The 14,319-nt window shown below is 47.4% G+C and overlaps 1 protein-coding gene across 3 annotated transcripts in view; it reads left to right on the forward strand.

Moving 5' to 3' along the window:
- Positions 1–14,319, forward strand: part of Smg6 (SMG6 nonsense mediated mRNA decay factor) — a 243,503-nt gene that overhangs the window by 208,701 nt on the left and 20,483 nt on the right. For all 3 annotated transcript variants that reach the window (XM_036196843.1, XM_036196845.1, XM_036196844.1), the window contains exons 14-15: positions 9,529–9,705; positions 13,441–13,587. In XM_036196843.1, coding sequence (XP_036052736.1) covers positions 9,529–9,705; positions 13,441–13,587 — 324 coding nt within the window. The remainder of the gene's footprint in view (positions 1–9,528; positions 9,706–13,440; positions 13,588–14,319) is intronic.

Consider the following 14,319-nt stretch of genomic DNA (forward strand, 5'->3'; position numbering starts at 1 on the left):
GATATTTACATTGCAGTTCAAAACAGTGGAAAAATTATAGTTATGAAGTAGCAACAAAATTACTGAATACTTTGGGGTGACTACAACTGAGGAACTGTATTAAAGGGTCACAGCGTAAGGAAGGTTGAGAACCACTGGCTTAAGAACTTTGTGGGGTGAGAGTAGGAATGAAAGTCTCCTCTATCAGGCTGGGCTCAAAGTCACCATGTAGCTGAGGATGGCCCTAAACTCCTGATCTTCCTCCACCTCCCAAGTGCTGGGTTTTATAGGTCTGCACCTCATTTATATTGTGGATAAAATAGGCAACAAATAGAGATCATTTTTCATCAGATAATGTCTAACACAAAACAAGGATAACTTATTTTGTCCAAGAATTACTTTTACAAGTAGGCATTGGCATAGGGCTTTAAGTTAATTTAAGTGAAAGAATGTGGGACATTAGTCTTAGTGAAATAGCGGGATATTAAAGAGACAGCTAAAGTGAGAAGCAGATAGGGAGTGGGATTGTTTAGCCTAGAGAAGGTAGAGCATAACAGATCTCAACTAATTGGAGGCAAGTCTGCTGGAAGATAGCATTTATATGAGACCCCAGAGAAAAGAATTAGATGTACTAGGAGGCAGATTTGGGTTTACAAGAGATAGACATTTCCAGAAATGGAATGATCTTCTAGAAAATTAGCCCTTTTTTCTTTGGTAGGAGACAAGCTCTGACTAATACCTATCCTTAATCTAGGGATCCTCCTGTCTCTGCCTCCCAAGTGCTGGTATTTTGAGTATGTACTACCATGCTGTTTATGAAGAAAGGCCCTCTTATAGATTCCAAGTGGTAAAAGACCTCTCATACTGCATGGTCAGGACTAGAAATTCAACTTTTTTTTTTTTTTTTTTTTTTTTTTTGAGATAGAGTTTCTCTGTGTAGCTCTGGCTATCCTGGAACTCACTCTGTAGACCAGGCTGCCATTGAACTCACAGACATTTCCCCACCCCACCACCCCACCCCCTGCTGAGTACTGGGATTAAGGTGTGTGTCACCACTGCCCACCGAATTTTCTTTTAGTAGGCATATAAATCATTTTGTTGAATCAGAGTCTTTCTACATAGACCTAGCTGTCCTGCAACTCACAGAAATCTGTCTGCCTCTGCCTCCTGGGTGCTAGGATTAAAGGCATGTACCACTATGTCAGGCACAGAATTGTTTTTAAAAAAAAAAACAAAAAAACTCTTTATTTAGATAATAAAAATTACTTAGAGCTGGGCATGTGTGCATCCCTTTAATCCTAGCACTCGGGAGGCAGGGGCAATCTGATCTCTGTGTGTTCGTGGCTAGCCTTCTCTACATAGTTGGGTTCCGGGACAGCCAGGGCTAGGTAGAAAGACCCTGTCTCAAAGAAGAAAAGAAAAAAAAAGCAAGAAAGAAAAGAAAAAGAACTGAACTGTAAATAGGACCAGAAAAGATAAGCAAGCATTGGCCTATAGGTACCAAAGGGATAACACATAGTTATTAAGTTTTTGTGGGACTCCTTACTAGACTAAAAGTCCTGTGAGATCAAGGATTGTTGCGGATTTTGTTCTGTCATAGGTACTCAGAATATCTAGCATAGCTTCTGGCATGTGATGTAAGTTCTTAGGAAAGATTTATGGGTAGTAGCTAGCAGGTCAGGATAGATAAAGACCAATTGGCTTCTTGCAAAGAAAGACTGTAAAATCAAGCAGTTACTTCAGAGACTGAACCAGGAGGATCATAAGTATGAGACCAAATTGTGTTCCATAATGAAACTCTATCTCAAAGGGAAGAGAGGAAGGAGGGAGGAAGGAAGGGAGGAAAGAAGTTACTTTTATCAAGCTTAAAGGAAAATGAAGGGATGAAGTGATTGCATAGGCAAAGTCAGTATAGCCTAGAGAATCAGTTGTAAAATTTGCCAAGTCACAGAAGGAGCAAATGGCAGTGGGGGATGGGTCATTGCCTGGAGCCTAGAGTCAAGGGTTAGGAAGGAATGGAAGTGCAGTAGTGATGACCTCTGTGGACGTCATGACCGCACAGAATAGGGAAGCACTGAGAGGGTCTAATTTGTTCTGGAGCAAGGCTGGGCCTAGGGAGGTCTCTGTCCTGGCTTTTCACGACCCATCAGCCTGAAAGGCATAAAGCAGCAGTGTATTAGGTCTCTGAGTCTGTAAGGCATATATCCTTCTTTGAGGAAAGAGGAATAGGAATTCTTCCTACCTGAGTGCTGTAGGTACTAAGTCTTGTTTACCTAGTATGAATGCGACCCTTACCCCACTGAAACAAGGACCTTGCAGTTCCTGTTGAATCCCAGGTCCCAAGCAGTGATACTTATACATACAGTAGGCACTTAATAAATATTTGCTGATTGAATGTTGCCTGTGTTGTCAAATGCTGCAAATGACTCAAAAAGGACATTCTCTCCCTACACAGAATAAATAAAACTAGAACAGGTTTGGCGAAGGAGCCCTGCATTTAGCTATCTGGAAGGTAAATAAGAATGTGGCCCAGAGTAACTAAATCAGTGATTCTCAACCTTCCTAATGCTGTGACCCTTTAATACAGTTCCTCATGTTATGGTGACCCCAACCATAACATTATTTTTCTTGCTACTTCAGAACTATAACTTTACTACTGTTATTAATCATAATGTAAATATCTGAAATGCATATAGTCTTAGGCAACCCTGTGAAAGGGTCATTTGACACCCTCCCCCCCACCTCCCCAAAGGGGTCATGACCCACAGGTTGAGATCCATCGGACTAGAGCCTGATTCTGCCCAGAACTCACTCAATGTGGCAACAGATGAAGACTTTCTTCCCTGGGGGCTGAGCTTGCAGCCTCCCCTGCTGGTTTAGTAAGTGAGGGCCCAGTGCCTGTGTTCCATGTTTCAGACCAGCTAAAGCCAGCCAGACCTGAAAGGCTTGTGTTGGCAGTGCCCGTTTCCGCCCCAACCCCTGCCAATGTGGGTGGTTGCTCTGGAGCACTCTGCAGGGGAAGCAGGATTGGACTGCAGCCCAAGCTACTGCTGCCTGTCGGCTGCCGTCTGTGGTGCCCTAGCTGATGAGAGTACACCTTGCTGGAACAGCGGAGCTCAGAGCTCTGAGTGAATAGTTACTTTCCCTGGGGAAAGTTTGCGAAGAGTAAGCCATATTCTGCCCCAGGAAGCTCAGGTGCCTAGCCGAAAAGATCAGGAAATTCAGGTGAGTTGCAAATTCAGTAGAGGGTGTTTTCTCATCATTACTTCCCTATCAGGATACCTGGGGCAAAGATCCTGCTGAGCCTTATTTAAGGCAGATCTAGTACCTTTGACACCACTGTAATGGGCCAGAATTTTGGCTTAAGGCTGGATTTTTTCTTTTTTTTTCTGATAGCTCATATTACTAGTGGCATACTTGCCCGGGCACTTAGGTCCTTTCCAGAGTCCTGTATTTGCATGTATGCCTGTGGTTAGGTCCAGGTCTTTGGAGAATAGGAAGGAAGAGAGAAAGAACTGCTAGAGAGAGGCCAGGCCTTCTCTCCACCAGCCTACCTGCTCAGTAGCCTAAGTGTAGCACCTTAATTGTGAGTTAAGACTTAACAGCAGTGTCAATAGCCAGGTGTCCTCCAGCCCTGTTTCCGCCTTGCCTGAGTCCAGCTTCTGAACTTCTCAGTGGTGTTAGGCGCCTCTGAATAGGAAGAAAACCAGTGACAACCACTCATTTATGAAGGCACTTCCTGGGCCAGGCACCTTGCTAAGTATTTGATATGCATTATACCTTCTACATCAGAAACAACTTGAGCAAATAGAGGCTCTGAGAAATTAACCTGTCTTGAGAGGCACAGCTAGGAAGTAGCAGTTAGTACCGCTTTCTCAGCGGTCAAGTTCCCACACCTTTTGAATCTTTAGCAACCTTACTGCTACCCAATCCTTCCCCAACTCTTTGCCACTTCTTGTCTATCAGCCTTTAGGAGACTTGCTGCTGCCATGAGTGTGTGTGTGTGCGCGCGCACATGTGGTACAATGGGTGTGGAGAACAGACATCTGTGCCGCCTGACTGCTGACAGTTCTCTTTGCCTTCTCTGAAGAAATAGGGAAGGGACCCAGGTCAAGGATGCAGCAGCTGCTGTGGGTTGATCAGTGCTGTTAGCACTTTGTCTGTGACCTGTTGACCCCGCTCTTCACCTATACAGGTCAACCATAGGGTCTAGGGAGGGCTAGATATAGCCATTAGAATCAGAGGTAATCAAGAAGTGGCCTGTGCTTGGCGGCATATTGCATTGAAATGAGGCTGTGTTGGGGCAGGGATCAGGAAAGAGAGGCTGTTTGGACTGACCCTTTGGACACTGTATGCCCAAGTTATTAGAGATGTGCCTGGTACAGGACTCCTGGTTTTGTCTCTGTCTCATCTTGGTCACCCAGCCCAAGTCCAGCTTCTTCCTCTCTCACTCCCCCGACCCCTGACCCTCTCTCCATTTTATACCTGCTTCTTCTGACTCAGACTGTGAGTGTGTGTCTCCTGGTCCTAAACGACTGCCTCTGTCCTCAGAGTGATTGTCATCCTGTGGCCAGCTTCCCTCCCGCCTCTAGAGTCTGCTGCCTGCCAGGAAGCCCCTCCCCCAGGAATGTGAATAAACTGTTTCCTCTGTCCTCCCAGCTCCAGAGGATTCCCTGTGTGGGATTCTTTATTTCTTGTATCTGAATTTTCATTGGCAGACCCCTTCTCAAGCTGACCCACCCTTGGCTGCTACAGAAGTGAGGCTGAGTCCCACATAGCTACAAGTTCCTGGTTCGTGGAAACACATTAGTGTGAGTTCAGTTTCTTGTAGCCAATCCTATAGGCTTGGCTTATTAAAGATGATAATTAACCCATTGCTAATTGACCTCAAAAGTCAGCCAAGCAGCCTGTATTTTACCAGCCTTGGTGGTAGATTTGGAGTCTATTTTAAGGTTTCTTAATAATCTCAGCAAGACTTCACTTTTCCTGTCTGCATCTCATTTGCTCTAAGGACATTTTGTAAAATTAACAAGCTATAAAACTTGATTGAAGGCTTCAACAAATGTGAGAATAATTGGCTCCATTTAGAGAAACAAGAAAAACAACCTGTAAACTTAAGTTTGCAGGGGGAAAACCCGTGTGTGTGTGTGTGTGTGTGTGTGTGTGTGTGTGTGTGTGTGTGTGTGTTTTGTTTTGTTTTGTTTTAAACCAAAGGAGCAGTGGCAAGTTGGACTTTTAAGACAGAAAAAAAAAAGAACTGGCTTGTCGTGCAAGTTCTGATTCCTCTAAACCAAAAGTCTAGTGAAAGAAATGTTGCAAAATAACTAGCTGTTGGGGCACGCTGAGTCTCTCTCTCGTTCAGGAGTTTGCTCCAGAGGCCTGTCAGCATTCCAACCCTTCCTCTTCTTTCCTGCCTGGCCCAGGTTTTCTCCTTCCCCAAGGCTGCTATGAGGTGTTGCGTCTTGGAACTCAGCTTACATCAGTATGGGATGCTTGGCCCTCTTTATCTCTTGCTGTCTCCCACCTTTCATAAAGTAGCACCAGGTCCTTTGCTCTTTCTGTGCAGACCGCTACTCAGTTCACCAGTCTTGCTTGTCCAGCCCCCTTGTAAGGTAGCCCAGACTGTAGACCAAGCTTCTCCTATGTCAGTCTAAAGGCTTCTTCTGCGTTTCTCAGGACCTGCCTCTTAGCCCCTGTCCCCACCTCATTACCTGCTCACATTATCTCTCTCTAAGGAACTGAGCCTGGGACCAAACAGGCTCTGATATCACCTCTCTCCATCAAGCTTTCAGTTTTCCTTTCTGCTTGGTTCTGTGTGTGTGGACCTGATGGGGTGATAGATAGCTGGAGCCCTGAAGCTTAGAGTTTCGGTTCCTGCTGCTGATGGGGAGCTGCTTTAGACAACCTTCAGGGAGGTAGGAAGGGGCTTTCTTAGGGTGCTTTTCTTTCAGGTCTTCACTGACCTAACCCCAGTTTTTTCTTCAAAGCAGGAATGATTCATTCAGAGTTTTGTCCATTAACTCTGGAGTTCTTGGTAGTCGGCCACAAAGTAAATCTTCCTCCAGAAGGGCAAGGGCTGCTACCAGAAAGGTCCACTGAGAAGGTCCTCGGTCCAGCAGCCCTTTACCCATTTTTAGCTCCAGTCCAGCTCTGCTGTCACAACCCAGAGAAACTCTGTCCTACCCAACTTTCTCCTCAGAAAAATGGAGAGTTTGCCCAAACAGCAGTGGACATACCGTTTATATTCTCTGGTTTTCATTGATATAGGATGGAAAAATATGCTCGTGAAGGAGTTACTGTGGGGATTACATCATGGATCATCGGTACTCCCTCTCTCCAAGCAGAGAACCTACAACCCCTTTAACATTTAACCCCTCTCCTGCCAGAAATTTCATTGCTGAGCAGAGATCATCTTGGAGTTTGCTTTTTAAAGCAAGTGGTTTGAAAAGCTTTCTCCATCTTGATACATCCCTTAACATATTAAACTTTTGTTGTTGTTTTGTCCCTTTCTGATTCAACTACTAGAGCACCTTTGTGTGGGGGAATATTCCTAAGAGCCTCCTGTAGAATCCAGGGTCAGGAGAGCTTTGTTTTCCTCCCACCCTGTGGCAGAATGCTCTCACAATCAGCCCAGCAGGCTGGAAATCGGTTTCCCTGCATCTTTGGGCAAGGCCTAGACGTTCTGCTTGTGGTCTTCCCAGTTTACTAAATAGCTTGGATACATTTCTCACTGCCACACTGTACTTTAAAACCCAAGAATACTGTGTCCAACTTTTTTTGTTCTTCCCGTGATTGGATTACAATGAAGAGAAAACACTCTTCTAAAATATGGGTAAATCATCTCTATATAAACAGGTAGAATCCTTTTTTGGACCTCTGGACTCCAAATTAGGCTACCCCAATGGAGCAGAGCTCTTGAGCAATCACAGCCATTTCATTGTCCTTAAGGGCAATGATGAATGACCATAGCAGACAAAACTCCAGGGAAACTAGGTTCATTCTAAAAGGTGTGGAAATGAAAACTGGAGCAGGGTGGGAGTTCCTATTCGCTTGTCTTTCTTCATGATAGTTCCCACTGAACCTCTAAGGATGTGCTGCAGGCAGGCTCAGGATGTCTGCACCCCAGGCTCCTGCTGTGCCCTGGAAATCCCCATCTCCAGGAGTCCCACGTCCACACATGTGGCCTTTCTCCCTCTTGGCCAGGAATCACACTGCTTCCTGAGCCTGTACCCACCCAGGGCCTGCCTTAATGACAGAGGTGTTTCTTCCCACTTGTCTGAGCATACACCCGTAAGACACTGTCTTCTCCTGGGCAGGTTTCTGCTACAGATTGAACTGGGGCTCCTATAGCCCTTTCACATCCGGTGAGCCAAGGACTATTACAAACTCCTTCTCTCTTCTCCTCACTCCTTTACCTCCTCCACCCCATTCAGTGGCTGCAGTCTCATGCCAGAAAGGAAAGTCCTGGATCCATTACATAATTCTCCATAGTGCAAGCAGTAGCTGGGGCATAAGGTCAGAGGTCATAATGGGGTCAGGTGGCTGACACACACTGTAACGACAAGGTGGTTAAAATTAGACCACAGAGAGGAAACTGGCAGTCTTGTGGAAATGCAGAAGTTTCCTCTGCAAGTGAGAGACTGGGGATGCGGGCCGGCCGCTGTGCGTGCTGCCTGCCAGGCGATTACTCATTTCAGCTCTGCTCTTTGATGCCTTCTAGCCCCTGCTTCTGTATTTGTAGCCTTCCTCATCACATGTTTTAATATACATGTTGGAACCATGGTTACCTGCCCTGGCCCAAGGCAGGACCTTCAGGGAGGTATCCAGGATCAGGCCCCTTAAGATCAAAAGGTTCTAAGACTCTTTAGGGAAGCCTCTTACATGGAGGTGGTCAGATACTTAGCCTACTACTATGGTGGCAATAGCCACAGGTGAGTGGCTTCTGGGCAGGGGAGAAGATGGCAGAGAATGAAGTTGTGGCACAGATGATTGGTGTGCATGCACTCTCCCTGGCCAACCACATGCCAGAGTGATGACTCGTTACAGCATGTCTCGGAAGACGTGGCTCATCCTGTATCATCTGTTCCTGTGGTCTCCAGTGAGTCTCTCTGTGCCTACCCTTCTTCTTCCACGAGCCTATCATGTGCCCATTCCACTCTCACAGTGCCTGACAGGGAAACGTGAAAAGTGCAAAGTGGGATCTTTGGCACCTTCTGAGTGGAGGAGCTGGCAGGTACAGTGGTGAAATGATGAACCTAGACAGTCCAGTCTCTACAACAGCCCTTCACCTGTCCTTTCACATTCAGAAATGAGGTTTAAAAATAGGTCTAGGGGTGAGTGGGGCTGGAGATTTGACTCATCAGATGAGAGCATTGTTTGTTCTTCCAGAGGACCTGGGTTGGGTTCCATTCTCAGCACCCATGTGGTGTCTCACAACCATTTGTAACTCCAGTTGCAAGGGATCTGACGCTACCTTCTGGATTCCTTGTGCACCAGGCATGTATGTTTTGCACAAACATACATGCAGGCAAAATACCCAAGCACAATAAAGTAAAATAAAATTTTAAAATGGGTCTTAGTCATGTAGTGTGTCCTGGAGTCACTGCTGAAAGGGCTACCCTCTGTGTCATGTCTGACCATTATGGTGTAGAAATGACCCTCTACTATTTAGGTGCACATCAAGCAGGGCCCAGAAGCCAGAGAGTAAGAGAAGGGAGGCAGCAGCAAGGAGGAGGACAGTACATGCAGCACAGGTACAGATAGAGGGGAGACGTGCTTATGTGGTCTTGCAGGGAGGATTCCAGTCTAGGTGGCTGTGGACACTTCTTCATCTGAGACCTTTACAAATCTGACAGTTGCTCAGGATCATAAGTCACATCTCACTCAGCTAAATCAACCACAGCTTCTCTGACAGCACTGTCTGTGTGCTGCTGTAGCAACATGGGAGCAACTTATGTGAACCCTGGAGGGCAGAACTTCGGTGAACTCACCTGCTCTGCCCAGTCTTCTCCTCCTGACAGTTCCTGCCCAGTTCTCAGGTGAGGCAGCTTCCATCCAGGTGAGTTCAGAATGACTAATATGCAACAGCCAAGAAAGCTTATCTTTCAGTCTGCAAGTTGTCCTAGAGGGAGTTTGGAGAGGGGCACCAGGGATGCTGGAAAGCCGTGGTCTGTGACAGCCAGCCTGCAGAAATCCATCCCTCATCCTGTTACTGCTCTTCCAAACTTAGAAGGAATTATTTTCTGTTTTTTGTTTTTTTTCATAACGGGACTTTAGTAAAAGAAAAGCACAAGCCTTGAGGGCACCTGGCATTGGTCTTGAGGTTGTCTGCTGCCCCAGGGATGACCTAAGCAAGGCCCTGGTGACTTCCTTCCTTCAGAAGACCTTGGTCCTTGCTTGCCTCCATATACACGCACACTCTCGTTGCTCATACTGCCTCCCTCCCCAGTAACTTTGACACAATTCTCATGTGCCCTGCAGCCGACACTGTCTCTCTTCTTCTCTCCCTCTCAGAAATGCTGTTTTTCTTCTCTCCCTCTCGCCCTGTAGGTTATTGCAGCTGACTGCAAAAGGGTCACAGTGCTGAAGTATTTTCTGGAAGCCCTTTGTGGACAAGAAGAGCCTCTGCTGGCATTCAAGGGTGGAAAATATGTGTCAGTGGCACCCGTCCCAGACACCATGGGAAAGGAAATGGGAAGCCAAGAGGGAAAACAACTGGAAGATGAGGTACTCTTCGGGAAGAGCCCGCTATGGCAGAGGGAAGGCTCCCCTTCCCCCCTGCCCTGATGCCCAGGCTAGAGCTTCTCCTTGGGGTTATTTATAACCTCTTAGTGCAGTGTCTGTTGACATGACAGCCGACTTCTCAAGAGTGCACTCTGCTGGTGCCCCTTCCTGCCAGTCCACCCCAGTGCCTCCATCTACGAGTTCCAGATGCTTCTTTTTAATGTTGCATTGGAGGAAAGAGTTTAATAATGTTCAGCTCTGGAGGCTTAGGAAAAGCAGTAGAGAGAGAGGGGTGTTAGGGTTCAGGCTGAGGATCAAGTTTATAGATGTGTGGAACTCAGCACAGCACAGGCCTGAACTCCAGCCTCCGGCTCAAGGCTCACTCACGTACAGGAAGAGCTGACATTGCTGGCCCCATGTGGAAAATCACCCCTCCCCCGGCCTGCTCTCCCTCTCTTCCTCCCCCCTCCCTCCCTCCTGCACATCCTGATGTGATTAAGGAATTCTCCTCTTGTTTGTTTGCCCTTGGTTTTTCCTGTAGCCCTTGCTTCACTCCAGACTCGTGTGCATGTGTGTGTGTGTGTGTGTGTGTGTGTGTGTGTGTGTGTGTGTGTGCACGCGCGCACTCATGAACATACTATGTATGCATACTTACCTATGTTCCCACCCTGCAGGCCTCCTTGGCAGTTGCCCTAGGTGCATGTATGTCTTTCTGGGGATGGTCTTTGATGGTCATCAGCATGTGCCCAGTTTGTGTGTCAGTTGCAATGAACATTGCTGCCAGTTCTCCTGCTGCGGTCTGTGGGTTCTGAGTAAATGTGACTGTGTGGTAGAAATGGAGCATGTGTGCATTTAACATCACTGTCAGCTTCCTTGCTGTTTGTCTGGGTGTGGGTAACTCTGGGTCCATACACACATCTCACTTTTGCCTGAAGATTGGCTCCTTCCTTCTTTTTACCCCATAGTATTAAAGACAGGGCCTTAGGTAGAAAGAAACATGGGATGGAGGGAAGGACGGAAGGAATCCTAGCCAGAGGCCAGGTCACCCATAGGCCAACATAGTCATTCTCAAGCGCCCGGCGGAGCAGGGCGGGGTACAGGGATGAAATCAGCAACAGGCCAAGGAAGCCAGATGTCAGCTGGAAGCTGTCGTTTAGGATCTCAGGCAGTGATAGAGTGGCCACCTTTGGAACAGAGTTTTCAGAGAAGCAGTCTTGGCCTGACTTCATTAGGATAGCTGGAGAACTCCACCCCATGCCTGATGACACAGGGCTCAGCTTCCAGGACAGAGGTGGTTCCAGGGCTCTAGCTAAGCCCACAATTCCAGACTCTCCAGATGAAACCTGGGCAGGGAATATGGGAAAGAATGAGCTGTCAGCATGGAGGAGAGAGTGGAGTTGCCGGAGCCATTGGGATGTCCAAACCTTAGCTCCTGCAGCCCTGGACACAGTGTGGGAAACACAGGGCCTGCTGCCGCCTGTACCTCCTTCCTTTATCTCAGCCACACCGGAAGGCCAAAGTAGGCAGTGGAGAATGAGCAAAGCCAGCTCTCCAGCATGACTGTAAGAGGTGTCTCTGAACAGTGGAACTGGCAGCACAAGCCTAGCTAGGCAGAGAGGCACCCCAGAAGGAGCAGGCCACTTCTGGTACCAGATCCAGTTGTGCCACAGTAGTCTCCTTCTGAGGCTTATTGACCAGGCAAAGGTTCGTGACCCACACCAGGCTGCCCACTTCTTCCTTTTCCCACGAGTCTCTTGGGTTCCTTTATGTCAGTGGTCCCTGGGAAACCCTACTTACCCTGTTCTGTGTAATTTCATAACCCTGCACTTCCTCGTTTGCTATGAGAGCTGAGCAAACCCCAGACAAGCTTCTCTGACCCTCCTTTGACCTCAGTCCTGCTCACTCTAAACCAGTGCTAACTGTCCATCTCTGGTGAGAGCAGGCAAGGACACTCTTCCTCTGGGGCCAGCAGACATCTTGTTGCACTTGCTTCCCTGCAGGGTTACCCTGTGAGCAAGGAAGTGATGTGAGATCCTCTCCTTCCCATGACCAGGTATTGACAAATAAACGGTGCCTGTGGACAGTGTCCTAGACCCCTCACACCTCTCAGGACAATGACAGATTCTATCCGTAGCTCTCATCTCCCCAAACTGCAGACTAATTGGAAGAGGTGTGTGGGGCAGTGAGGTGTCTTTGAACATCTTTCTTTGTAACAGGATAGTTTGTAGTTCTTAGAGATACTGCCAAACTACTCATCTTCCCTAGATCCCCCCTCCTCATCACCTTACTTACACTTATTAACTACTTTTCACCAAGAGAATCCCAGTCTGCATTAATAGGTTCAGGCCTGACAAAGCTAAGCCATTAAGGGCTGGATCTGAGCAGCAATTGCTCTCTCAATTCAGAACTGCAGGTTTGTTCATTGTGATTGGTAAGAGCAGACATGGAGTCAGACGCCCTTGCTCTGCTTCCTGCCACTTCTGTGACTCTGAGCAGGCTATTTTACTAAATGTCTTCATTTAGAAAGCATGGATGGGCCAGTGGTGATACTGCACTCCTTTAATCCCAGCATTTGAGAGGCAGATCTCTGTAAGTTCAAGGCCAGCCTCATCTACAGAGTGAGTTCTAGGACAGCCTCCAGAGCTACACAGAGAAACCCTGTCTTAGAAAGCCAAAAATAAGAAAGAAAGAAGGGGAGGAAGGAGGGGGGAGGGAGGGAGGAGGGAGGAACAGCTATGTGCATATGAGAATTAAAGGAGTTATGAGAGTTAAAGAGTTAATGTATGAAAACACATAACCCAGTACACAGCCCATAAAGAGCCCTGAGTAGCCAGTAGCTGTCAGTATAGTCATTATTATCATCCTGTTAGGATTGAAGGAACCTCCCTTCGCTGTTGACTCACTCCCTGTGTCCCCTGCTAGTCCTGTCCCTCAAAGGAAACTCTTGGGCAGCTGTATGTTCTCTCCTGACCAAGGCCAAAAGTAAGAGAGTGAGGAATGGAGCTAGGACCACCCGGGGAGCAGTGGTTGCTGAGAACTGAGTCTGCAAGTGAGGAAGTGCCATCCCTGGGGAAGACTCCATCAGCCTGGCAAGGAGGCTCCTTAAGCTAGCCAGCCACCTCCTTCTTACTCAGCCTAGGCCCTTAGAGGGCAGCTAAGCAAGGCCATGTTATGTGAATTTTTTAATGGGGCCCAGAAGTCCTGACACCTCTAGGCTGTGGTCTTAAAAGAAATCAAGACAAGGTCTATAGAGCATCTGCTCTTGATGCTGTCTGGGGCAAGGGAACTTCCTTGCTGAGCTCCCAGAAATTGGCCAGAGTTGATTCTTATCACATTATTAGCAGGAATTAGATTTAAATTGGGCAGTTCAACTTTCTCCATAGTTTATTCTTTGAATCATTTATAATTTCAAAATGAAAACAGGTCCAAAGTTTGTGTTTGAGTGTGTACAAGGGAGAACAAAGGAGTGTGAACACAAGCATGCAAGTGAACATCTGTGATTATGAGTGTCGTAGGTATGTGTGTATAAGAAAAAGCTCTAGCATGTAAGGGTGCAATTTAAGGGGAAGAGTGACAGCTCCTGCCAGCATATTCTAGGGAACCCTGGCAAGCAACGCTCCCCATCAGCATGGGGTGGGGGTGGGGGTGGGGTGGGGCTCAAGGAATAGAATGGACCCATGAAGTACCATGGCTCACTATCTCCTCTTTACCTTTGTCTGTGCCTTTCCTTTACCCAAGGAAGAAGATGTGGTGATTGAAGACTTTGAGGAAGATTCAGAGGCTGAAGGCAGTGGGGGCGAGGATGATATCAGGGAACTACGGGCCAAGAAGCTGGCTCTAGCAAGGAAGATAGCTGAGCAGCAGCGTCGCCAGGAAAAGATCCAGGTGAAGCCTAACTGGAGAAATCCATTCCCATTGAGGGTGTAGCTCTACAAACCACGAAATGACGTGAGCAGGGAGTGTCAGGGTATCTTGTTATACCCCACCTCTGCACCCAGACTGTGCATCCCTCGTTGTGAGTTCTAAGGCAGGGCAGGTCTTCTCAGTGTCTGATGAGCATCCCTTTTCCTGTGAGACTGTCAACACCACACATAGTCTCTTATGCAATCTCAGAGACTCAGAGTTCTCTTTCACCATTGTAGATATTCATGGAGGACACTCCTTTTGTGGGGTTAGGATGCTGTAGCCACAGGCTACCTGGGTTCCCAAGGCAATGGGAGAGCCCCCTTTGGACAGAGTGCTTTCCACATTCTCCCAGGGAGAAGCTACCTAATATACATTTAGGGGTTACCCCACTGTCAGCCCTCCTGGAAGCCCAAGCCTTCATTTCCAGCAAGTTTTTCTCTATGGCTTTCCCAGATCTGTCTCCTTGTACTGAATACTTCCTTCTCCAACAAGTTATGCTCCCTTTATAGACTTTGTACATAGGAGAGCATTAAACCCCTTCCCTTGCCTCTCCAAGCATGTCTTTAGGTCTCTCTCTAGTCATGTGTGTCTTCACAGAGTTCAGGAGTGTCTCCAAAGGCAAGTACACCACTCTTGGCATGCTGTTCTTCTCTTAAGCATATGGTTTAGTGCAGAAAGCCGAGCAAACTTGATGTAATTCAGGGCCTGACA

Source organism: Onychomys torridus, chromosome 8 (genome assembly GCF_903995425.1).
Source record: "Onychomys torridus chromosome 8, mOncTor1.1, whole genome shotgun sequence".
In the NCBI taxonomy this organism is placed as follows: domain Eukaryota; kingdom Metazoa; phylum Chordata; class Mammalia; order Rodentia; family Cricetidae; genus Onychomys; species Onychomys torridus.